Raw genomic sequence first — 17996 nt, forward strand, 5'->3', positions numbered from 1 at the left:
CTCAGGGCATTTGTCATATAAAGGAGTTCTATGGAGAGTTGTAATTTTAAGTCATGTGCTCATTGTAAATAAAAATTAAGTACAAAATATGAAAAAGAAAAGTATTAGGTCTCACATGTAAGCTTACTCCCCAGGGATAACCACAATTAATGTTTTGGCCACGTTTGAGCAACGCTGCCCTTCTGGTGCTGCTGGTGCTGCTGGCCAGACTGGGGGGTGGGGGGGCCTCCATTCTCCCTCCTAGAAGGAGAAAGCCCTGGTGGATCAGCCCTGCTAAGAAGCGCCCCATCCATCCGGACAGCAGAGGGCGCCAGATGGGAGCTAATTGGCAGTGGACACTGGGAACAAAACTTCCTACACTGTCCCCTTCTCCTCCCACCAATTCTGCCAGAAAAGGGACAGTAGGAGTCGCACTATCTCCAAATGCCCTTTCATCCTTTTCCTCTCGCCTGCAGCCTGGCTTCTTGGCAGCCACACAGAAAGGTGAGCTAGTTTGAATTAACAGTGAATAAATTCTGTGGCCAAAAGCTAGGTGTCCAGAGTGTGGAGAGAGAGCCCTTCTGGAAGGAAGGAGTCTTGAGCTCCCAGAGGGAAGACAGCTCCCTTTTCCTCAGACTTTCTAGGTCTTGGACTTCCCTTAGCGGGGCCATTTATTTCCCACCCTGTGTGCTGTCCCCACACCGTTTCCATGGCTCTACCCTCTGCTCCCCAAACCCAGGTACCCACGGCCTTAGGTGTGAGATCCCCCCAGCTGATCAGTGGCAGGAGGGACAGGATAGGGAAGCCAGGGACAGGTGCCCAGAGGACCACACCAAAACAGCCCCCAGTCTGGAGCCCTGGTGTCAGGCGGAGCCCTCACATGTCCACCTTGTGTTTTTGAAGCCTGATTGACCGGAGGGGATTTGTGCAGCCTGACACCCTGTTGCCCTCGCCCATCAGAAGCGACGAGCCAGCCTGTGGAGCCAAGGCCGATGCCAGCATGGTAGGAGGCCACCCCTGAACCTGGCTCAGTACTTGCCACCTGCTGGCCTGTTTGCCCTCCGCACTCACCTGCCGCACTCCACACCTGCCGGGACCCTCCCCATTCCACCCAAGGGAAGTAGAGCCACCAAAGACTCAAGTCTTTTCGTATTTATTTCCCACCCTGCGTGCTGTCCCCACACCGTTCCATGGCTGTACCCTCTGCTCCTCAGACCCAGGTTCCCACGGCCTTAGGCGTGAGATCCCCCCAGCTGTTCAGTGGCAGGAGTGACAGGATAGAGAGGCCAGGGCCAGGTGCCCAGAGGACCACACCAAGTCTCTGTGCCAGGGCGAGCCCTGTGTGAGTGAGGGTGCGGACTGAGTGTAATGCCTCCCAGTTGGGGAAGCTGCTGAGCCCTGCTGAGCTGGGGTTCTGGGGTGAAACAAGACCCAGGAGCAGTGGCCTTGGACAGCGGGCTATGGGACAGGATGTTTCCATGGGCTACTTTGGTTTGCCAGCTCCTTCATTCTATTTTTTTTTTATAAATATATATTTTTATTGATTTTTTACAGAGAAGAAGGGATAGGGATAGAGAGTTAGAAACATCAATCAGCTGCCTCCTGCACACCTCCTACTGGGGATGTACCCGCAGCCAAGGTACATGCACTTGACCGGAATCGAACCTGGGACCCTTCAGTCCGCAGGCCAATGCTCTATCCACTGAGCCACTCCGGTTAGGGCTCCTTCATTCTTTTTGTGATGATCATTGTTTTTCTTCGGTTTTTATTTTTTTTATATGGAGTTGGCCAATAGGATAGAGCTGGGTTCTAGGTAGAGAAGGCAGAGTTGGAGGTGGATGGGGGCGAGGGGGGCAGGGTAGCCTGTGTCAGAGGAAGCCAAACCAGCTGGCCAGGCACCCAAGACCTCAGCTCCAGCATGATTCCTGGGAAGCACACTAGGAAGTGAGGCCTTGCCATTTCTCCGCCCATAGAGGGTTCTCTATGGGACCCCAGGCTGGCCCCCCCATCTCTTTCCCAAGTCAGGTCTGGGATGGGTAGGTAATACTCATGCTGGCAATACTTGAAACGGGTTTATTAATGCTGGGTATTTTGCACAATTTTATAGACCTCTTTTCTACATTTTTTAAATGGAAGAAGAATTCTTAAAAAGTCAGCCATTTTTCTGTCTGTGTAGTGCCAGGTTAAGGGTTATCAGAAGGCAAATTGATTTTACTAAGTTTATTACAAGAGACCTTTTGACTGTGAGTGTGCGTGTGTGTGTGCGTGTGCGTGTGTGTGCGCTTGCCCTTGTACAAATGTGGCTGGCTCCCACTTCCCCACATCCCCTGGGCTACCCTCCTCCTCACCATCCCCCTCCAGTGTGAGCCTGCAACAGCAGTATGGGCCTGAGCCATGGGGACAAGGAATGTGCGCAGTGGTTACAAGAGACCCCTGGGCTCCTGCTGTGGCTCAGCCCACATCCTCCTTCCTTCCCCTTCTCGAGGGACTTCAGACAGCCAGTGGCTGGGGACTCAGCCACCCCCAACCCCACCCCTGCCACCCAGCCCCCAGGTCAGGCTTCCGGCTCAGATCTGCCTAGACAGGCTGAGGCTGGGTGTGGTGCATGGGGTAATGGTTGGGAGGAGCGGCTGCCACCCTACAAGCCACACCCCCTCCTCCAAGCCCCGAGTATGGGACCCAGTGCCAAGGGCTAAAGGACAGGGAATCTCTGCCAACTGGAGGCCTCCGTCCAGAGAAAAGGAAGGAAGGAATGAAGGAACAAGATGGGCCAACGTGAGTGAAATTGGCCTAAATCTAGGCCAGAAACACAGAGGATGTCCCTCCTCTGCTGGGAACTATAGTTTTTTGTCAAAATACATAGGAAATTGTTCTTCTCTCCCCCTCCTTGGCCCTTCAAATGGCTGAAGTCCTTGGAAAATGACATAGGAAGTCCCCTTATCTTGCCCTTCCTTGCTCCGGAGGCTAGTGTGTCACAGGCAGCTGAGAAGTGGCAGCCACAGGTCTCCTCTGGGAAAATAGCTTCCCTTCACCCAGCCTTAGTGCCCTGCGCCACGCTGCAGTGGCACTGGGAGGGGAGCAGGAAGCTGGCTAGAGGAGGTCGACTCCCATCTGACTTTTATTTAAGCTAGTATTCTTTGTTCCTGCTTGTAATAAAACTTTTGTTTTTAAGAGTTGATTTGCTTTGGTTTGGTTTTTGTTTGCTCTTCTTTGCTGAGGCCCCAAATGGCAGCCGTCTATTCTTTCAGTCAAACTTTGTCTTTCCTGGGGATACAGAGAGAAGGCAGGCAGCCCACCGACCTGGCTAAAGTTCTCTCCTGGCTTGAGTCTGTCTGCTGGAGGCAGAACAGAGAGGACTGCGGCTAGGGATAGGCGTGTAAGAAGAGGCCACCTGTCCCCTCCACCTTCCCCTGCCACAGGGGCTTGGAGACCCCCAGGTTCTTGTTCCTTGCTCTCTTTCTCCTCTGACCTCCCATGACTGCTCAGCTAAGAAAATGTTTATGAGACAGTAGATTCCAGTTTGAGAGCTGGAGCCTTCCTGGCCCTCACCTCCGTCTGGGCAGCAGAGCCCAGCCAGACACCTCATAACACTGGCCCACCTCTCTGGTATCTCCTCCAGGAGGACACCTGTCAGGATTTTGCCATCTCCTGCACAGCCTGAGGGGAGCTAACAGTCCTCTTTGCAGAGGGTTAGCTGGTAAGACCATCTCCCCTGTCAGCCAGCACTGCCCGCTCCCCTCACATACCATCTCATCCTCATCGCATGCCTCACAACCCCATGGAGCCCATTCATCTGTCTGGTGTGTGGTGTGGTGTGTATGCTGTTGGTGGTAGGGTCCCCAGGGCTCCCCCCTGAGCAGAAGGATGGGGTCAGGGCGAAGAGCCCAGCCCCGTTCCGGATGAGGAAGTAGCTTCGCACACAACAGCTCTCTGACTGACGCAGGAGGTGAAGGGTGAGGGTGGGGAAAGGATGGTGTACCTGCTCTCAGATGCCTGGGCCTATTCTGGTGGTGTCCTGGTGTAAGGGGCCTTTGATCACTAACACTGTGTCCTGGCTTTCTGTCCCTGCTGAGCTTGCTCTCACCTGCCCGTTTTCTGTCCTGCTTCGTTGCCTGCTGCCTAAGCCTTGGTCCTCCTGTGGGGAAGAGGCCTTTCTGTGGGGAAGAGGCAGGTGCTGTGGAACCCCTATAGGCCTCCTCTTTCCTCCCAATCCACTAACCCTCTCTCTTCTCCTTCTTTGCTGTCTTGCCCGGGATCTCCAGTGTGTGCGGGGGCTTAAGGACCTCCTGAGGACCGCCGCTCTCTTCCTCTCCAGGAGTGGCCTGGGGGGAGCCAAGCACCTGGCACCTCCACCTGCCTAACCTGTGGCCCATCTGCCACCATCTGTGCCTACAGGGTCTACCCCCAAGCCTGCCCCACATGTGTGCTCTCTAGGGTCCCCCCAAAGGGGCCAGGGGACTGACTTCTTTGTCCCCATCCCCACTCCATGCTGGCCAGAGTGTAGAAAAGCCATAACGCAGCTGTCAGCACAATAATGTAATACTATGCTGAAACTCACCCGCCCCTCTTCCACCTTACTTCCCCTTCCCCAGATTTGTAAGGTGTCAAGACTCTTTAGGAATCTTGCCTTACAGCCTGCCCCCCAGAATCAGGCATAGCCATAGTCGAGCTGAGCAGGTTTCTTCAGGAGCTGTCTGGGGTGTTATGGTTGATGACGCTGCTGAACAAGTTTGGTAACAGTTTTAAGCACAACTGGTTTGACACTGTTCCCACGGTCCCCTCCACCCCAGCACTTGAGTAGAAAGGTTGCAAGGAAGATGCTTGTACCCTTTGCTCCAGGCACCAAGGGACTGAGCTAGTTCTGGCAGCCCCTTGTTCTTCAGAGGAATTAAAGGAAACCGGGCTGGGCCTCCGAAATCTGCTTAGCCCATGGCTGGGGGCTGCTTATCTGCTGTCCTGTACCTTTTTTAAACCAAAATAAAGATTTCCCTCTTCTTGCCATATCTTTGGCTGTCTGGTGCCACCCTTTTTGGGGGTCTGGGGGTGCGGCCTGTGACGAGTGTGCAGGAGAACCACTGCTTACAGCTGCGAGCTTTGTTCCAGCTGGTCAGTGCTGTTTGGAGATTTTTTAAAAGGCACAGCATCCCTGGCTGGGTGGCTCAGTTTGTGGGAGTGTTGTCCCGATAATGACAAGGTTGCGGGTTCCATCCCCAGTCGGGGCACATACAAGAGTCAACCAATGAATGTATGGATGGGTAGACGACAAATTAATGTTTCTTGCTCTCTCTCTCTCTAAAAATAAATTTTTAAAAAAAGACATAACAAAGCCAGAAGTGACACAGGAAGAATGACCAGCATCCTCTTCACTGTGCCCCTCCAGAACTCCTGGTCTCAGCTCCAGAGACCTTTAAGCCTTAACTGACCTCTGAACTCTGAAAGGTCCCAGCCTTGGCTGGGACAGAGGGTTTGACTCCAGTCTGGGGCTGTCACACCCCTGAACTGAGCTTAGCCCAGGGTAACACTCTCATGGAGCCTTCCCTCTCCCAGATGCTTCCCTACATCAAAATACACACACAGTATGCTAGGAGCTAAATAATAGTAATAATAATAACTACAGTGGCCATTTAGCAAGGACTTGCCAAGTGCCAGGCCCATTTTCTCACCTAAACCTATGAGGAAAGTGCTGTCAGCCTTTTTACAGATGAGGGAACTGAGGCTCAAGGAAGGCATAGGAGTTGCTCAGGGTCTCCCAGCTGATAAAGTAGCAAATTCAGTATTTGAACCTGATCTCTGCCCTGACCTCTAACCCTTCTGTACTACCCAAAGAATGAATACTGCTGCTTCAAGAGAAGGGTATCTCAAGAGGAGAAACCCTAAAATTAGAGAATGTCATTCATAGCCAGCCGGGAGCTTAGAGAAGATCTGTGAGGCCTCCTTGAACCTATGGGGAAACAGGCCCAGAGGAAGGAACCTGCCCAAGGCTTTATAACTGAGCTGGAATGCAGTCCCACACCCTGAACTCATTCCATTTTCTTTCCAAAAATTCCACACCATGTTCTAGACTGGACTGGTCTAGGAAATGTGGGATACTCTAAATAGCAGTGTCTTGTGAAGGAAAAGTCTCAGGACAGCTGACTCACTTAAAAGTAATATAATCCCCCACCAAAGGCAACTAGTAGAGTGAGCTCTTGACTGGATAACTGAACTCTAGTTTATAATTAGGGGGAGAAGATGATCACCTGTTTAGTTTGATCATTCTAAAACCGGAAAAATGTCCTAGGAAGTGCTTCCTGGAATCTTAATAGTCCTTCCTGCTGCAATCAGAGTCCTGTCCTCTGTTCTCAGTAGAGATAGACAACTAGTTGCTGCCTTCCTCTCTCTGCTACAACCCTCGAAAGCCTGTTTACCAGTTAAAGGTTGGTTGTCTCTGGGACCAGAGGCCTTAAGCATGCTGGTAGGATGGATGTTATACAGAAGGGTGGGAGGTAGGCAAGATGAGGAAAGCCCCTTTGGGCTGTAGCCCCAGCTCCTGCCCTGCTGACTCAGGCGGCTGACTGTGGAACTCAGTGCCCTGCCGGGGCCTGCTGCCTCCTGCCTGCCGCCTCCTGCCTGCTGCCTCCTGCCTGCCTGGGCTTCTGGACTTGGGAAATGGAAGCCTGGAGGCAAAGGGAGGTGCATCAGACAGGATCTGAGTCAGGATCTCAGGATCTCAGAATCGACAGGCCAGAGCCAGCAGGAGATGTCAGGCAGCCTGGCTCCCAGATTCAGCAGGGAAAGGGGAGTGAGGGGCTTCCTTTCTCTTGCCCAGGGTCTGTGCTGAGGGGATGCCACCAGGTCTCCAGGTTTGAGTGATGGAAAAGAGAATACTCCCTCCCTAGAGACTGAAATAGCTCCAAAATTGCCAGGTCCCAAGTTTATGTTGTTCTGGGACCTCTAGCTTTCCCTCACGACTTGGAAAGCCTGGGCTGGGTGACTAATCAAAAGAAGGTCCTCGAGGGCCCAGGGTTTTCATAGGCCAGAGGAATGTCCAAGATGGAGAAGGAGGAGGCAGTGTTGAGTGAGCGTATCTGACCATGCATCCATCTTCCTTCCCATGTGGACACCCAGCTGGGCAGGCTCTGGTCTTTGGCTGAGGCCTGGTGATGGGCCCTTCCTCATTTCATAGGCCTCAGATCCATGTTCATGCTGTGAGTGTATATTTTTATAATAAAGTTGGATTTTTTTCTACATGTTGATAATACTTACCATCCACTCAAGTATTTTCCATCAACTTATTTAATCCTCACAACCCCGTTTTATACTTAGGAACACTGAGGCGCACAGAGGTTATTAAGTCATTTGGCAAAGGCCACAACAGCTTGTAAGAACTGAACCTGGCTGGTCTGATTCCAAATATACTGGCTATTCTATCTCTCAGAAAAATAATACACATTCATGATTGATGATTTGAGTGGAATAGGAAAAGGAAAAAAGTCAGTTTCACTCCCTAAAGATACCCTCAGTAAGTTGTATTTTAGTGTACTAGTATTTCCTTTCCATCATTTTCTGTCTGGATTGAGCAAAGCCTTCAAGATATTAAGCCTAAAATCCCTTCTGCTTCTTTGGAAAACCTACAGCATTAGCCCAGATATGTCCCTGTTTTTCCTTCTAAGGGGCAGATCTCATCTTGGAGCCTCAGAGTTCTGGCCTAGGCCTCCCTCCCTCCAGAAGGGGAGGATGGGTGTTCAGACACCAAGAACAACCCAGGGAAGGACAGGCCTGTGACATGGTCCTGGCTCCAGGGTGAAGCTGGCTAGATCCCAGTGAGGGGAGCCCCACCCCTGAGCCCCATCTGAGCTATAGCTAGGGGTGGGGCAGATAAGCAGGAACCCACCTTCATGGGCACAGTGCCAACACCTTTAGATGAAAGAAACCCTTGGCTGACACGAGGACAGCTAACAATAATAGTTACCACCCAGCTAACAGGGACAGAAGGTTGACAACAGAGACCTCTCCATCCATGCCAGAGGTCAGAGGTGGGGCCATGGTCAAAGGGAAGGGGCAGGAAAACTCCTGAGAGTCAGGCTTTGGGAGGCAGTCCTCAGCTGGGACTACTGCCCCATAAAACAAAATGGTATGTGTCACCTCCTTTTTCTTAGCCCTGTCTCTCTCCCCGGTTGCTAGCGTCCCCCCTGGGGAACCAAACTGGGCTGAGCACCCAGGTGGCCTGCTTCCCAGCCTCTGGCAGAGGGTGAGCTGAGTCAGGCAGGAAAGTGGGCCAGCCAGCACCTGGGCCCCCACCCTCTGTGAGCCCCACTCATACAGGATGGCTGGGGACTTGGAGGGGGCAGGTGACCTGGCATGGAGAGGCAGAGGGTAAGTCCTCAAACAAGTGGCAACAGGCCACCAACTTGAAAGGGAAAATTGTGCTGTGATGGGAAAGGTGTCCGGCAAACCTACTGAGTGACTAATTACGACGGCTGGGCTGGAGCGTCAGAGGCTGCTCATTAAACACCTCATTAAGTGGCACCCTGAAAGCTGCCACCTGTGCACTCTGGGAGTTCAGAGGGGACAGGATCCTGAGGGAGAGTGAGGATGGGGGATGGAACCATTTCAGAAGCTTGGATCACACTTCTAAATACATCCTGGAGCTCACAAACCAGAGGGCTTGATGGGAGAGAAGTCAAGGAAGTAGGATGCAGGGGACTTAATGGCTGTGTGACCTTGAGCAAATCTCATCCCTCTCTGAGCCTTAGTATTCCTGTCTCTAAAATGGGGTAGTAGTCATAGTCCTGCCCACCTCACAGAGACATCATAGGGATTAGATTGGATACTGGATACCAAGGTTGGGTTTACTGGAGCCCTGCTACACATGAGTCCTCTCACCTGAACCAAGGGGGGAACTTATCTGGCAGGAATAAGAACCCCATCCTCCTGCACTTGGCTTTATGGGGTCTGCCTAGGCTGATGCAGCCTGGTGGCTGAGCCATCCTTTGCCCCTGGAAGGACATCATGAAGGAGAATCTGATTTGAGAAACTGGGGCAGCTACCTCATGTGGGCACCCATGTAATGGAAGCCCTGAACAAGAGGGGGCAGCTTGGAGCCTGGAAAGGTGCCTGTGCAGGTGGAGCCAACACCCAGATTTCTCCTGCTGACTGTCCGGATGACTCACCCCACATCCCAGCCCTTTTACCTTTAAGGAAGAGCCGGAAAGGGTGTGGGGAGAAGAGAGGCGGTAGGTCCAGAGCCTCAGTCCCGCCCTCTGCCCCTCCCCACCCCACCCTGCTCTGGGCCAGGCCATCCAGCCAAAAGGCAGGTAAGGATCTGGGGAAGCACAGAATCCTGCTTGGTCCCGAGGCAGCCCTTTAGCCTGCCGCCTGTCTGTCTGTCCCCAGAGCTGAGCTATGGAGAGAGCAAGTCTGATCCAGAAGGCCAAGTTAGCAGAGCAGGCCGAACGCTATGAGGACATGGCAGCCTTCATGAAGAGTGCTGTGGAGAAGGGCGAGGAGCTGTCCTGCGAAGAGCGAAACCTGCTGTCCGTGGCCTACAAGAACGTGGTGGGTGGCCAGAGGGCTGCCTGGAGGGTCCTGTCCAGTATCGAACAGAAAGGCCATGAGGAGGGCTCCGAGGAGAAGGGCCCAGAGGTGGGAGAGTACCGGGAGAAGGTGGAGACTGAGCTCCGGGGCGTGTGCGACACCGTGCTGGGCCTGCTGGACTCCCACCTCATCAAGGAGGCCGGTGACGCCGAAAGCCGGGTCTTCTACCTGAAAATGAAGGGCGACTACTACCGCTATCTGGCCGAGGTGGCCACCGGCGATGACAAGAAGCGCATCATCGACTCTGCCCGGTCAGCCTACCAGGAGGCCATGGACATCAGCAAGAAGGAGATGCCGCCCACCAACCCCATCCGCCTGGGCCTGGCCCTGAACTTTTCCGTTTTCCACTATGAGATCGCAAATAGCCCTGAGGAGGCCATCTTACTGGCCAAGACCACCTTCGATGAGGCCATGGGTGACCTGCACACGCTCAGTGAGGACTCCTACAAAGACAGCACCCTCATCATGCAGCTGCTGCGAGACAACCTGACTCTGTGGACGGCCGACAACGCTGGGGAAGAGGGGGGCGAGGCACCTGAGGAGAGCTGAGCCATGCTGCTACCCTCCCTGCCCTGCCCTGCCTGCTCCAGCCCCCACCACCCCCAGCAGAGAGGACTAGTATGGGGTGGGAGGCCCGACTCTCTCCCTGAATGCTGGGCCCCAGCTCAGGGAGGCTCCATGGAGAGGGACCAGCAGAGCTGAGGCCCCCTGGAGCCATTGGATCCCACTCTTCCTGCAGCTGTCGGGTTCTCCTAACCACTGGTCATTCCACTCAGCCCTGCTCTCTGCGCCCCCTCCAGACCCTACCCGTGAACCCCGCTACTTCTGCCTCTTCCCCCCTCTTGACTCCCTCCTGCCCCTGCTGCCTCTGGATCTTAGGAATTGAGGAGTGTCCCACCCAGTGGCTGAGAACTGGACCGTATGGCAGAGGTTGGAGATGAGAGTGTGTGTGTGTGTGTGTGTGTGTGTGTGTGTGTGTGTGTGTGTGAGAGAGAGAGAGAGAGAGAGAGAGACAGAGAGAGAGAGAGAGAGACCAGAATGAGAGGGAAAGCATGTCTGCTGGGTGTGACCATGTTTCCTCTCAATAAAGTTCCCTTGTGACAATCCCCCTTGTCTTTTCCAGTTATTGGCAGAGGGCTGGGACTGGGATTGGTGTGTGACCGGACTGGGCCGGTGACTCCCGGCGAGCGGCTCGGGGACAGGCTCTCCCCGTCGGGCCCCAAACAAGCCGGTCTGGTCTCGGGAGGGTCGGGTAGCGCCAAGGCGGCTCCTCTGCTCCTCAGCTCTGAGGGGACAGGAAACAGTGAAGTCTCTGAGGTCCGAGGACAGCGCCGCCGGGATACGCTGTAGTGAGCAGCACTGAGCACCAGGTCTGAAAGCGCGGGGGCGGGGGGGGGGGGGGGTGGAGTGGAGTCCCCTTAGACGCGCAGATCTGAGGCGGGAATTCCGATCTGAGGCAGGGGCGTGACGCCGCCAGGAAAAGCCCAGCTCTGAGGCGAGGGGAACGCCCCCCAGCGTGCGCAGACGGGACCAAATGAAACGGGCTGGCGGAGAGGAGGCGCGAGCTGGGGAGCGGAGGCCGGTGGGGGGGAGCGGAGGCCGGCCCCCGGCAGCCCACCCGCCACCTCAGTCCCACAAGCAACACTCGCGGCTCTGCCGGCGCCTCCCTCGGCCCCGCCCTAAAAGCCCGGGCTGGAGGCGGGCCCGAGGCCGGTAGCGCCCAATCACGGGCGGGGGATGCTCGGATACTGGCCAATGAGAGCGTGAGCGGCGGCCGCGCGCTACTGCGCGTCTTCCCGACGCCCGCCGGGCCAGGAGGGCTCGGAGACGCCCCTGCCGGGCTGAGGCGCCCCCACCACCCCGAGCGCCAGGGGCGGCGCGCTCCGGTTTCACTCAGACAAGTTGCTACCCGCCGGGCCGGAGAGCTAGGCATCCGCAGAGCGCAGAGCGGCGGGACGGGGCGGTGTGGAAAAGCAGTCCCCTCCCTTTGAGTCATCTGCTTACCCGACGGCTCCCGGCTGACTGGACGGCTGGGAAAAGGCCACCAAGGCGTCTCTCTCCACCACACACCAAAGTCCAGGCAGCCTGAACGGGTGGCCGGGAGACTTAGATTGTGTCCCAAGACTTGGCTGTGCGACCTTGGAAAAGTTTTTGTACCTCCCTGCGCCTCAGTTTTCTCTTCTGTATCAAAGGGGCTTGAACTAAAGGCTCTCTAACGAACACTGAAGAATCTGGGTTCTGGAGTCAAGCTGCCTGGGCTTGACTCCCAGCCTGCCTCGGCCAAGGCTCTTACCTTGCTTACTTTTGTGTCCTCATTTATAAAGTGGGGATTAAAAAACAGCACCTTCCTCTTCTTAAGAATTGCTATGAAGTTTGAGAAAATAAATGCACTTAAAGTAGTTCATAGTGCATGTTAGCTTATTATCAATCCTTCTAGCATCCGTAGTCTAGGATTTACCCAGCATTTCTGTGCCAAAAGCAGAATCATCACCCTGGCCGGCTTGGCTCAGTGGATAGAGCGTCGGCCTGAGGACTGAAGGGTCCTGGCTTCGATTCTGGTCAAGGGCACATGCCCAGGTTGCAGGCTTGATCCCCAGTAGGGGGCGTGCAGGAGGCAGCAGATCAATGATTCCCTCTCATTGATGTTTCTCTTTCCCTCGCCCTGCCTCTCTGAAATCAATAAAAATATATATTTTTTTAAAAGCAGAATCATCAGTCAGACCTAGTACTGAGGAGCAGCTGATCTGCATGCTCACTGGGCCACCCCAGGATGCTGGCCTGACTTCAAGTGGTCACTCCTCACCTGGCATGATTGGGGGAACTCAGTCCAGCCCCATCGGGTTCCCAGAGCCCAAGTTTGGCCACACCCATGAGACTCAAAATTGAAGGGCTCTTATCAGAGTAGTAATTCTACAGGGGAAGTTGGCAAGACCACAGCGATGCCTTCTGAGCCCCTGTTTTCTCCCCTCCTTTCCTGGAAGTGTGTTGGATTTCCAAACCTGGCAGAGACTCTGGGCTAGGGCAAGTGACTCCCCCTCAGCTCTGAAAGTGACCCGGTTTCTCTTACCAGACAGGTCTGGTAACTTTCTCTTAAAGGGGTAGGTCCTGGGAAAGGAACTCCTTTCTTTTCTCTCAGCCTCCCTACACCACTCATGGTTGCCCTATATGGGGAAAGAAATGAGCATGTTGGTGTTGAAGGATTTCAAAAGTACGTGGTGTGGCCCTAGCTGGTTTGGCTCAGTGGATAGAGCGTAGGCCTGCAGACTGAAGGGTCTCAAGTTTGATCCCATCAAGTCAAGGGCACAAGCCTGGGGTTTCAGGCTGGATCCCCAGTAGGGGGCATGCAGGGGACAGCTGGTCAATGATTCTTTCTCATCATTGATGTTTCTATCTCTTTCCCTCTTCCTTCCTCTCTGAAATCAATAAAATATATATTTTAAAAAGTATATGGTGTGGATTGCTCAGATGTGGAATCTAATTAACAAAATAAACTGATGAAAGGAGTGGATCCAGAGACGTGGGGGCACAGAACAGAGGGTGGAATCTTGGAGGGAAGGTAGGGGAGGGGAGGGGACGTGGGAGGTAATCAACCAAAGACCTTGTATGTATATATGTATAACCCATGGACGCAGAAATGGGGAGGTGAGGGCCTGGGGTGGGGGTGGGCTGGGCTGGAGGGGGACAATGGTGGGGGGGTTGGGGGAGGGGACATATCTAATACTTACAACAATAAAGTTGTGGGGTTTTTTTTAAGTATATGGTGTGGATTGGAACATAATCAAATCAGATGGCTAAATGTAAGCTGGCTTAGGCATCAGACCATGAGGATCCCAGAACTTTTTATTTTTGACATGTTTTTTGTTTTAATCTCTGTAAAACTTTATTTATTTATTTCAGAGAGGGAGGAAGGGAGGGAGAGAAACATTGCATGAGACAATGCTCCAACTAACTGAGCCACACCGGCCAGAGGTCTGTAAAGTTTTCTTACTATTACCCAGAGTGGGGTTTCCGTCAGCATTTCTTGCCATCTTTCCCTGGCCTAGATTGCTGTTTTAGAAATTTTAGTTCTACTGCTAATGGGTATAGAGTTTCTTTCGGAGTATGAAATGTTCTGGGCTTATTTACTTTGTTTTTAAGTTGATTTTAGAGAGAGAAACATCAATTTGTAGTTCCACTTATTTTTGCATTCATTGGTTGATTCTTGTATGTGCCCTGGTTGGGGATCGAACCCACAACCTTGATGTATCAGGATGACACTCTAACCAACTGAGCTACCCAGCCAGGACAAAATGTTCTGGATTTAAACTGAGGTAATATTTGTATAATTTTGTGAATAAATAAAAGACAATGAACTGTACACTTTAGAAGGATAAAATTTATAGTGTGTGAGATATAACTGTTTTAAAAATCAGTCCCAGAAGCTCTGGTCAGTGTGGCTCAGTTGGCTGAATGTCTCCCTCTCCCTTCTTCTCTCTCTCTCATTCTATCTTAAAAAAAAAAAAAAATCAATCTCAGAAGGCAAAGCAGGTTCCATTGGAAATTTCATGGTGGCCATTTTCCCCTTCACATTATCCTTTCCACTTGAGCACCTGTTATAACCTCTAAATTTCAAAGCCCAGCTTCAGGTCAAAACATGACTAACCAGCTTCCCTCTCCCTTCAACATATACAGAGCTTTGGATATGTGCTCTCTTACCAACTCCTTTCATTTATTAAATGCATTTATTCAGTTATAATTTCATAACTACTTGATTCTACCCCTGGGTTTGTAACTATGTCCTGGGTTTATTTATTGTCTCCTCAGAAAGCTCTCTAAAAAAAGTAACTTTGTCCCATTATTCATCCTTTCTTCCCCCAGTGTCTCCAGCAAGGTTTTGTGTACAGGAAGGTGCTCAGAACTTACTTTTAAAACCATCCTCCCAAATGCCTGGAAATCCGGTTTAGTGCCAGGTCCTCAGTTGTGGAAATAGAAATATAGCTGGTTCTGAGAAGAGGGAGGGCTATCTAGACAGAGACTGGCTCACAAAGATTCAAATAATCCCAGCTCTATTCTTTCTGCACTGCCAGAGTATCTATCCTCCAGGAAATGGAGGCCCAGGGCTTGCAAAGATCTTCCTCTCTCAAGAATTTGATTGAGCCCTAACCGGTTTGGCTCAGTGGATAGAGCATTGGCCTGAGGACTGAAGAATCCCAGGTTCAATTCTGGTCAAGGGCATGTACCTTGGTTGGGGGCACATGCCCAGTAGCGGGTGGGCAGGAGGCAGCTGATCGATGTTTCTCTCTCATGGATGTTTCTAACTCTCTATTCCTCTCCCTTCCTCTCTATAAAAAAATCAATAAAATATATATTTTTAAAAAAGAATTTGATTGATATGGGGAAAATTTGCAACTTAAGGTTTTCTAGGGAAGATACCTACTCTTAATTGGCTCTGTAGATCCACAGGTGATGGAGGGCAAGGCATTGGGTTCAAAGTGCCTTCTCAGAACCAACCAGGCACCCTAGGGAGGCCAAGGGTTAGGCAGGCCACTGTGGCTCCTTCTAGAAAGGCAAGATACTCCTATACACACACGTCCAAGGTCCAAATGTCCAGTGCCTTTGGGGGGAAACCTGATTTCAGATGCTTTCACCAAGATTGTTCTGACCAACAGTGCCCCACTCCTGCTTCTTCCTAGAGAACAGAGTACTGTAATAATAGCAGCGGGTTCTGGCCGAGCAGCTTGGTTGGTTAGAGCATTGTCCCTATACGCCAAGGTTAGATTCTGAGGTCAGGCATTTAAAGAGTCAACCAATGAATGCATGAATAAGTGCAACAACAAATCAACCTCTCTCTCTCTCAAAATAAATTTTTTTTAAAAAATAGCAACAGCCGAAACCGGTTTGGCTCAGTGGATAGAGCGTCGGTCTGCGGACTGAAAGGTCCCAGGTTCGATTCCGGTCAAGGGCATGTACATTGGTTGCGGGCACATCCCCGGTAGGGGGTGTGCAAGAGGCAGCTGGTCGATGTTTCTCTCATCGATGTTTCTAGCTCTCTGTCCCTCTCCTTTCCTCTCTGTAAAAAGTCAATAAAATATATTTAAAAAAAATAAAATAAAAAATAAAAATAAAAATAGCAACAGACATGACTGCTATCATCATCTTTGTTTTGCAGATAAAGAGAATGGGGCTCAGTGCAGCTAAATAACCTAATAATGTGCCTGGGGAATGGAATGGATCGGACTCCAAAGTCCATGATTTTTAAACTACAACAGCTGTTTTCAAATTGTGTTCAGAGGGTTCCCCAGAAACTAGCACAGGGCAGGAGCCCAGTGGTCAGGGTTTCCCGTTTCCACATATGGCTAAAATAGCCACACATATGTCTGTATTGTGAGTTAAAAATAAGCTTGAAAAGAACCACATTATGCTATGCTGCCCTGCTTCTAAGAATCAAGAAAGGCTTACTCTCAATCTAATGCCACCCTAGGGCCCAGCAGAAAGGAATTGTCTTAAGTGAGAAAAAAACTGTAGTGGACCAATTTCCTGCTCTTGACCAAGTTAAGATTTCCTTAATCTGGTTACATCCTTTGCTCCTTTTCAATTCTTCACCTGTTCACAGGGTCTACTCATCCCCCAATCCTTGCTCTGTGTGTGTGTGTGTGGGGGGGGGGGGTGGGGAGAGGGGCCAGGAGAGGGGGAGAAAAGCAGGTTTCTGCAGACTGGCCCCCCTCCTCTCAGAACCCCCCCAGCCCCACCTACACAGTGAGTCAGGGGCCAGGAATGTCTGTGGGGGCAGTAGACAGGTATGTCAAAGGCTGATTCATCTCTCATCTCCACCCAATTTTCTACTTACTGTTCTCTGGGAAATTTAACTCTTTATTTGTCTAGAGATAAAAGAGGGAGATCCCAGACACTGAACTCATGGAGTCTTCAATCTGTGGCTACCTACAGTACTTCATATATCAGATTATGGCATTTAAGAAATATATGTTGAAAGAGAAGGTGGGAGGGAAGAATGGAGGGAAGGAGGAAGACACATTCCCCCCCCCTCTTTCTTCCTCCAGAATAAAGTCATCCTGAATTTCCTTTTCTGAGTGTACAAGGGACTGATGTTTTTTTAACTCAGAATAGATTGTGCAACCACTGGTATTCTTTATGAGTTGGGAGAAATCTTACTCATGTCCCAATATCCCTTCTGTGCAGTTTATATGATTCCACAGAGCAATGTGGAGGTTCCAGGATGAATATACAGGAAGAGGCCACCAATCAGTGTGAAGGGAGCCGTACTTGCACAGTAAGCACACTTCTTGAGAATTTGCGTTCATTTGGGATAGATTGAAGGGGCCTTTCATCTTAGTCCTCCACAATTGCTTCAGGGTTTTGGATGCAGAAAATTTCCAACTTTGCTCTGTATTTTAGTTCAGCACATTTTTATCAATACTCATCTTTTGCCCTAACTGGTTTGGCTCAGTGGATAGAGCGTTAGCCTGCAGACTGAAAGGTCCCAGGTTCAATTCTGGTCAAGGGCATGTACCTTTGTTGCAGGCACATCCCCAATGGGAGGTGTGCAGGAGGCAGCTGATCGATGTTTCTCTCTATCCCTCTCTCTTCCTCTCTGTAAAAAAATCAATAAAAAAAATATATTTTTAAAAAGTAAAAAATAAAAATAAAGAAGTAAAAGAAAAAAATACTCATTTTTCTTTTTCATCTTAGTTGGGCTCCAAATCCCCAGCCCATCCCTTCACAGCTCCTCAGTCTTAAGCCTCCTGGACACCTGAACTTCTGGGACTGTCTGAAGTTGGCTTCCTGGAGGAAATGAAGGACAGTCCATTGTAAATGAGACTTATGACTTCCCCTGTCCTCAGTAGGCCCAATGCCATTGAGGTATGTGCTAATTTGGAACTCTTCCTTCTTCAGGGGATAGGAAGTGGGGGTGGGCATACCCGATCAGGCTGGGTAAAGGCTCAATGGCCAGGGGCAAGAAAGAAGAAAAGGGGAAGTATAGGAAGGGGGCTACTCAGCTTACTAGAGAATTTCCTTCCAGGTGTCTGGGGCAGTTGGGCCTCCCCACTACTTTCAAAAACTGGGTGGGGCCCTGGCTGGTTTGGCTCAGTGTATAGAGTGTCGGCCTGAGGACTGAGGGGTCCCGGGTTCAATCCCGTCAGGGCACATGCCAGGGTTGTGGCTCGAAACCTAGTGGTGGACGTGCAGGAGGCAGCCGATCAATGATTCTCTCTCATCATTGTTTCTATCTCTCTCTCCCTCTCCCTTCCACTCTGAAATCAATAAAGATATATATTTAAAAAAATTGGGTGGCCCTTGGTAATGCTGGAATGGGTCTGAAATCACTTCCCTTCCCTTCTCGGGAGCCTTGAGAAAGGACCGAGACTCTCCAAGATCAACCTTCCTGCACACCCTACTGGGATCAGGCTTCCTATCTCAGCCAACTGGAGGGGAGCTTTTTGCTA

At 51.4% G+C, this 17996-nt stretch overlaps 2 protein-coding genes across 6 annotated transcripts in view; both read left to right on the forward strand.

Annotated features, from left to right (window-relative positions):
- ZDHHC18 (zinc finger DHHC-type palmitoyltransferase 18) overlaps positions 1-17418 on the forward strand; it is a 40851-nt gene extending 23433 nt beyond the window's left edge. The window contains exons 8-10 of one of the 5 annotated variants that reach the window (XR_008556925.1): positions 883-982; positions 16732-16822; positions 17242-17300. Coding sequence is in view for 4 of the 5 variants with exons in the window: in XM_054720649.1 (XP_054576624.1) it covers positions 883-982; positions 4242-4340 (199 nt within the window). In the remaining variant the exon portion in view is untranslated. Of the gene's footprint in view, positions 1-882; positions 3156-3598; positions 3677-4241; positions 4983-16731; positions 16823-17241 lie in introns of those variants that run through there. The other 4 variants (XM_054720651.1, XM_054720650.1, XM_054720649.1 and 1 more) reach the window with 4 other exon arrangements.
- Positions 9254-10661, forward strand: SFN (stratifin). The gene has a single exon (XM_008148030.3). It carries the CDS (start codon positions 9364-9366, stop codon positions 10102-10104), a length of 741 nt encoding a protein of 246 aa, XP_008146252.1. The 5' UTR covers positions 9254-9363; the 3' UTR covers positions 10105-10661.
- Positions 17419-17996: the final 578 nt, after the last annotated feature.

The sequence above is a fragment of the Eptesicus fuscus genome, chromosome 9 (genome assembly GCF_027574615.1).
Source record: "Eptesicus fuscus isolate TK198812 chromosome 9, DD_ASM_mEF_20220401, whole genome shotgun sequence".
Classification (NCBI taxonomy): Eukaryota; Metazoa; Chordata; class Mammalia; order Chiroptera; family Vespertilionidae; genus Eptesicus; species Eptesicus fuscus.